At 59.6% G+C, this 6,472-nt stretch overlaps 1 protein-coding gene across 4 annotated transcripts; it reads left to right on the top strand.

Annotated features, from left to right (window-relative positions):
- Positions 1–606: 606 nt before the first annotated feature.
- Positions 607–3,750, top strand: ARSA (arylsulfatase A). Of its 4 annotated transcripts, none has more exons than XM_025374454.1 (9): positions 607–898; positions 988–1,224; positions 1,362–1,602; positions 1,716–1,934; positions 2,007–2,176; positions 2,490–2,614; positions 2,706–2,833; positions 3,090–3,192; positions 3,307–3,750. In XM_025374454.1, the coding sequence occupies exons 2-9, from the start codon at positions 1,007–1,009 to the stop codon at positions 3,624–3,626; spliced, it is 1,524 nt and encodes a 507-aa protein (XP_025230239.1). In that variant the 5' UTR covers positions 607–898; positions 988–1,006; the 3' UTR covers positions 3,627–3,750. The 4 variants fall into 4 exon arrangements, with proteins under 4 accessions (XP_025230239.1, XP_025230238.1, XP_025230237.1 ...); XM_025374452.1 differs by having other exon boundaries at positions 609–834; XM_025374451.1 differs by having other exon boundaries at positions 609–882.
- The last annotated feature ends 2,722 nt before the right edge of the window (positions 3,751–6,472 follow it).

The raw sequence follows: 6,472 nt of genomic DNA, 5'->3' as shown, positions 1-6,472 counted from the left end.
CACAGACCTCAAATACCACACACAGCTCAAACACACACCCCTCAAACCACCTCAAACACTACACACACACCCCACACATACAGTCCCCCGCACCCACACCACAGCTCACACGCACACAGACACACGTACGCAGGAGAAAGGGTGTCAAAGCTTTTGCTAGTCGTGAAGAAAAAGCCCGCAGTCCATGGGGCTGCACGGTTTCCCCTGCGATTTGCTCATTCACCAGGCGCCCATAACGCTCCGTGCTCAGGTCTCTTAAAGGAGGGCCCGAGTCTCCCAGTACCCGGAGGTCTGGGGGCGCACGAGCCGCTCCTCCTCTGCAGAAGCTCCAGACTGAAAGGGCCCCGGACACTAAGCAGCGCCGAGCCCCGCGCGCAGCCCGGGACGCCTCAACCGGATCCGACCGTGCAGAAGAAGCTCCCAGAGCCCGGTTCACCACCGCAGTCAACAGCCTCAGGGTGCAAACTGCGGTCTCGGAGCGAGCACGCGCAGCCCCGCCCCTTCCCCCGCCCCGCCCTGGCCCCGCCCCTGCCCGGGCCCCTGGCCCCGCCCCTGGCCCGCCCCTGGCCCCGCCCCTATCCCGCCCCTGGCCCCGCCTCGCGAGGGTCACAGGTCACGCGCGGTGCCGAGGCGGAAGAGCCCGCAGCCCCGCATCGAATCCTCCTGGGCTCCGCCCAGCGCCTTCCCCCGGCCCCGACTCCGCCGGTCAGCGTCAAGTGACTTATGCCCCCGACCCTGAGCCCGGACCGCGAGGCGAAGAGGGTCAGATCTCCGCTCGAGAATCTGAAGGCGCCCTCGTCCTGGAGGAGTTCCGTCCCAGCCCACGGTCTCCCGGCACTGTCGGGCCCCGGTCCTCTGGAGCTTCAGGAGGCGGCCGTCAGGGTCGGGGAACATTTGGGTCTGGGGTCTCAGGGGAGGGCGGCGCCTGGGGCTGTGGTCTCGGAAAGAGCCTGCTGGAGCCAAGTGTCCCTCCCTCTCTTGGGACAGACCCCTCGATCCCGTGTTCATGGGGGCACCGCGGTCCCTCCTCCTGGCCCTGGCTGCTGGCCTGGCCGTTGCCCGCCCGCCCAATATCGTGCTGATCTTTGCTGACGACCTCGGCTATGGGGACCTGGGCTGCTATGGGCACCCCAGCTCTACCACCCCCAACCTGGACCAGCTGGCAGCAGGGGGGCTGCGGCTCACAGACTTCTACGTGCCTGTGTCTCTGTGCACACCCTCTCGGTAAGGAGGCGGAAGCGCCTCTTCCCCTCCATTGCTTTCCTCCCAATGGATTGCAGGAGGGCGGGAAAAACGTGTCTCTTTCTCCAGGGAAGGCCACATTTCTGCCTGCCTCACGGACTCTGTGACTTGTCCTGCAGGGCCGCCCTCCTGACCGGCCGGCTCCCAGTTCGGATGGGCATGTACCCTGGCGTCCTGGAGCCCAGCTCCCGGGGGGGCCTGCCCCTGGAGGAGGTGACCCTGGCCGAGGTCCTGGCTGCCCGAGGCTACCTCACAGGAATGGCCGGCAAGTGGCACCTTGGGGTGGGCGCTGAGGGGGCCTTCCTGCCCCCCCATCAGGGCTTCCATCGATTTCTAGGCATCCCATACTCCCATGACCAGGTAGGAGCCACCGGGGCCCTCAGCCACCCTCCCACCTCCCAAAGTGCCCCAGCCCTTGATGTTCCTGCAGCCCTGTCTGCCACCCCAGCCCTCACTGGAGCTGCCCGCCTCAGGGCCCCTGCTGGAACCTGACCTGCTTCCCACCGGCCACACCCTGCGACGGTGGCTGTGACCAGGGCCTGGTCCCCATCCCACTGTTGGCCAACCTGTCCGTGGAGGCGCAGCCCCCCTGGCTGCCCAGATTAGAGGCCCGCTATGTGGCTTTCGCCCGTGACCTCATGGCCGACGCCCAGCGCCAGGATCGCCCCTTCTTCCTCTACTACGCCTCTCACGTAAGTGATCTTGGCCCCGCCCCTGGCTACCCGTGACCCCTACCCAGTGCTAACTCCAGTCTTTGCCCCCAGCACACCCACTACCCTCAGTTCAGTGGGCAGAACTTTGCAGAGCGTTCAGGCCGCGGGCCATTTGGGGACTCCCTGATGGAGCTGGATGCAGCTGTGGGGACCCTGATGACAGCCATAAGGGACCTGGGGCTGCTTGAAGAGACGCTGGTCATCTTCACTGCAGACAATGGGTATGCTAGCAGGGCAGCAGGGTGCTCCCGCCCTGTCACAGACCAGGGCCCTGGGGGCCTTGCAGTTCAGCTGCTGGCCAAGAACATAGTGGGTGAGGGGGTGTCAGGAGATGCTGGCCACGTTGCAGGGACCCAAGGTGTAATTAGGAGACACAGGTGCACAGAGAACTGGTCATGGTAGGCCTGGAAGATGCCAGGCTCATGCTGGGCACCTCCAGGCAAGCTTTGTGACTTAGAGGTGTGGGGCCACTGGTCACCCTCGGTGGCTCAGAGGCCGTGGCTTCATGGCTTATGAGTTCCTCCTGTGTCCCAGACCTGAGACCATGCGTATGTCCCGAGGCGGCTGCTCTGGCCTCCTGCGGTGTGGAAAGGGAACCACCTACGAGGGCGGTGTCCGAGAGCCTGCCTTGGCCTTCTGGCCAGGTCACATCGCTCCTGGTCAGTCCGCAGGCCCTCTCCTTGGGAACTCTGGCCCCACCACCCCAACCCTGGTGGCGAACTGAGTGACTGCACAGCCTCTTGCCCCCAGGAGTGACCCATGAGCTGGCCAGCTCCCTGGACCTGCTGCCCACCCTGGCAGCCCTGGCTGGGGCCCCACTGCCCAATGTCACCTTGGATGGCTTTGACCTCAGCCCCCTGCTGCTGGGCACAGGCAAGGTAGGGCTGGTGACCCCTGATCCCAGCTCCTTGGCCCCTGTCCTGGCCCCTCCCCTGGGGTGAGTGTGGGCAGTGCCTGAAAGTCTGTGCCTCAGGGCCTCCTGCATTTAGCGGCATCCAAGTGGCGCCACCTCTCAGGTTCCTGGGGTGGGCTAGAAGCAGTGCACGTCCAGGGCCTCACACCAGGGCTGGCAGCCCCGGGTATGTGCAGTGCTCAGGGCCTGTCCCGCCCCGTGACCCCTGACTCTGCCCCCAGAGCCCTCGGCAGTCTCTCTTCTTCTACCCGTCCTACCCAGACGAGGTCCGTGGGGTTTTTGCTGTACGGAGTGGAAAGTACAAGGCTCACTTCTTCACCCAGGGTAAACCCTCCCCGTGAATCCCTCCACCTGACCTGCTGACCCCTCCCCGGAGCCCCAGATCCCTGGCCCCTCCTTTCGCTCTTGCCCCATGCACAGAATTGGCCCCCTCCCCAGGCTCTGCCCACAGCGACACCACTGCAGACCCTGCCTGCCACGCCTCCAGCTCTCTGACTGCTCATGAGCCCCCGCTGCTCTACGACCTTTCCGAGGACCCTGGTGAGAACTACAACCTGCTGGGGGGTGTGGCCGGGGCCACCCCAGAGGTGCTACAAGCCCTGAAACAGCTTCAGCTGCTCAAGGCCCAGTTAGATGCGGCTGTGACCTTCGGCCCCAGCCAGATGGCCCAGGGCAAGGACCCCGCCCTGCAGATCTGCTGCCGTCCTGGCTGTACCCCGCACCCAGCCTGCTGCCATTGCCCAGATCCCCATGCCTGAGGGCCCCTCGGCCTGCCTGGGCATGTGAGGGCTCATCACTGTGAGCCTGTGGGGGAGGCACAGGTGTCTGGAGGGAGTTTGTACCTGATAACGTAATAACACCAGTTGAGACTTGCAGGTGTGACGGTTCGTCCAATCCTGTGGTAATGCTGTGTGCCAGTGCCGGTCCCCTGTGATACAAATGAGGAAACTGAGGTGCAGAGAGATTCAGGACTTGTCCAAGACCACCCAGCCAGAAAGAGGTTGGGCTGGGATTTGAATCCTGGTGTCCTGGCTCTGGAAGCTGCCCTGGCACCTTGGTGATCTGCATGGGTCAGTGTACGCAGGCACACATCAGCCGTGAGGACGTGGGCACATCCGTTCACAGGAGCAGCGCCACGTGCCTTTAAGTGCCAGGAACGGGGCGGGAGGGTGTGAGGGCTCAGTGGCCAGAAGACTCAGAAGATGCAAAGTGCCTGAGAGACAGGATTTTCCCCAAGAAGAAGCATTCTTAGAGGCACAGGCACTGGACCTCCTTGGTTCTTATCAGAAACCTGTCTGAAGCCAAGTGATGAGTTGCACATTCCAGGTGGGGATAAGGGGCCTGGAGCCCCTGCAGGCTCCTAGGAAGGCACAGCAGCAGCCCCTGAGACAGCCCTCCTGGGGCCCCTCCACCCTCCCAGGCCTCTGTATTTTACCTGTGCCCACACTTCTGTCTCCTGCCTTCACCTTTTGACCCACTAGAAAGATTCTCCACCCAGCAGACAAAGTGATCTCTTAAAAACATCTGTCGGCTGGGCGCAGTGGCTCAAGCCTGCAATCCCAGCACTTTGGGAGGCCGAGGGGGGGTGGGTCTGTTATGCCCAGTCCGTTTATTCCCCGAAGAAGACCACCAGAGTCCAGAGTCGAAGCTAAGCAGCAAGGATCTTTATTACAGGTTCGAACCTGGAACTCTCACTCACTCTCGAAATGAGAGGGTCAAGAGAGAGAGTTCCCCCACAGAGCATTAAACAATGTTATATAGTCTAAGAAGAGTGGTCATAGAATCATTATACAGATCAGATGTATGATTGGCTGGTGTTTGAACAAGGCGATTTGGCTAACTAGGATTGGTTCCCGCCATTTCTGGTATCTCAGTTCAACCCTTGAGACGGAAGAGCAGTTTCTGCACAAAGGCAGTTAATTATATTGCGTCAGGTTGCACAACTGGTTTATGGCAGCATGAGTTTATCTTACTTAAACATGTCTTGTGACCTAGCCCCAGGAAGAAAAACAGGTACTTACAGAACTTTCAAAAATTCAAAACCTCTGGTACGTGCAGAGATAAGAAAGCAGAACAAAGGGTGTAGCAACAGGGAGCAAGGAGGGTGGGTATGTCTTTGTGTTTTTGTGTCCTTTCATTTGTCCTTTCAGGTCACCTGAGGTCGGGAGTTCAAGACCAGCCTGACCCACATGGAGAAACCCCATCTGTACTAAAAATATAAAATTAGCCAGGTGTGGTGGTGCAGCCCTGTAATCTCAGCTACTCAGGAGGCTGAGGCAGGAGAATCACTTGAACCTGGGAGGCGGTGGTTGCGGTGAGCTGAGATCACACCATTGCGCTCCAGCCTGGGCAACAAGAGAAAAACTCTGTCTCAAAAAAAAAATATCTGTTAGGCTGGACACGGTGGTTCACTCCTGTAATCCCAGTGCTTTGGGAGGCTAAGGTGAGAGGATCGCTTGAGGCCAGGAATTCAGACCAGCTTGGGCAACATAGTGAGACCCCCAGCTCTAAAGCAATATTTGTTTTTGTTTTTTGAGATGGAGTCTTGCTCTATCGCCCAGGCTGGAGTGCAGTGGTGTGATCTCCACTCACTGCAACCTCTGCCTCCCAGATTCCAGTGATTCTCCTGCCTCAGCCTCCCTAGTAGCTGGAACTACAGGTGCGTGCCGCCATGCCCAGCTAATTTTTTTTAAGTTATTTAGTAGAGACGAGATTTCACCATGTTGGCCAGGCTGGTCTAAAACTCCTGACCTTAGGCCGGGCGCGGTGGCTCAAGCCTGTAATCCCAGCACTTTGGGAGGCCGAGGCGGGTGGATCACAAGGTCAGGAGATCGAGACTATCCTGGCTAACATGGTGAAACCCCGTCTCTACTAAAAAAAATACAAAAACCTAGCCGGGCGCGGTAGCGGGCGCCTGTAGTCCCAGCTACTCGGGAGGCTGAGGCGGGAGAATGGCGTGAACCCGGGGGGCGGAGCTTGCAGTGAGCCGAGATCGCGCCACTGCACTCCAGCCTGGGAGACACAGTGAGACTCCGTCTCAAAAAAAAAAAAATAAATAAAAAAAAAATAAAACTCCTGACCTCAGGTGATCCACCGGCCTCAGCCTCCCAAAGCGCTGGGATTACAGGCATGAGCCACCACGCCTGGCCAACAATATTTGTTTTAATTAGCCAGGCGTGGTGGCATTTGTCCTAGCAATTTGGGAGGCTGAGGTGGGAGGATCACTTGAGCCCAGTAGGTCGAGGCTGTAGTGAGCTATAATTGTACCACTGCACTCCAGCCTTGGGGACAGAGTGAGACCCTGTCTGTAAATAAACAAGTAAAACAGGCCAGGCTTGAGAATCTATTCCTGCTCAAAAATCCGCAGGCTTCTCGGAAGAAAATCCAAACCCCCTATAGTGACCTAATTTGCCCTTGAGACCTCCACCCACGCCCCCTTCCCCTCAGTCTTAGCAGGGTGGCCTGGCTGTTCCTTCCAACAGCAATGCTCTGCCTCCATTGTTGGCCTCCTCTGCAGGGAGGGACCATCTGAGCACCTGCCCGTGTCTGTGCAGCATGGCACACGGATGCCAGGCTCACATGCATGCCCAGGTGGCCAGTCACA

This window comes from Theropithecus gelada, unplaced genomic scaffold, assembly GCF_003255815.1.
Source record: "Theropithecus gelada isolate Dixy unplaced genomic scaffold, Tgel_1.0 HiC_scaffold_398, whole genome shotgun sequence".
Taxonomy (NCBI): domain Eukaryota; kingdom Metazoa; phylum Chordata; class Mammalia; order Primates; family Cercopithecidae; genus Theropithecus; species Theropithecus gelada.
This window is presented reverse-complemented; position numbering and strand designations above follow the sequence as displayed.

Coding starts and splice junctions, on each gene's coding strand:
- ARSA (XM_025374454.1), top strand. CDS start 1,007: ATGGGGGCACCGCGGTCCCTCCTCCTGGCCCTGGCTGCTGGCCTGGCC. Junction 2,615..2,705: donor GCCAGGTCACATCGCTCCTG/GTCAGTCCGCAG, acceptor TCTTGCCCCCAG/GAGTGACCCATGAGCTGGCC. Junction 3,193..3,306: donor GGCTCACTTCTTCACCCAGG/GTAAACCCTCCC, acceptor CCCCCTCCCCAG/GCTCTGCCCACAGCGACACC.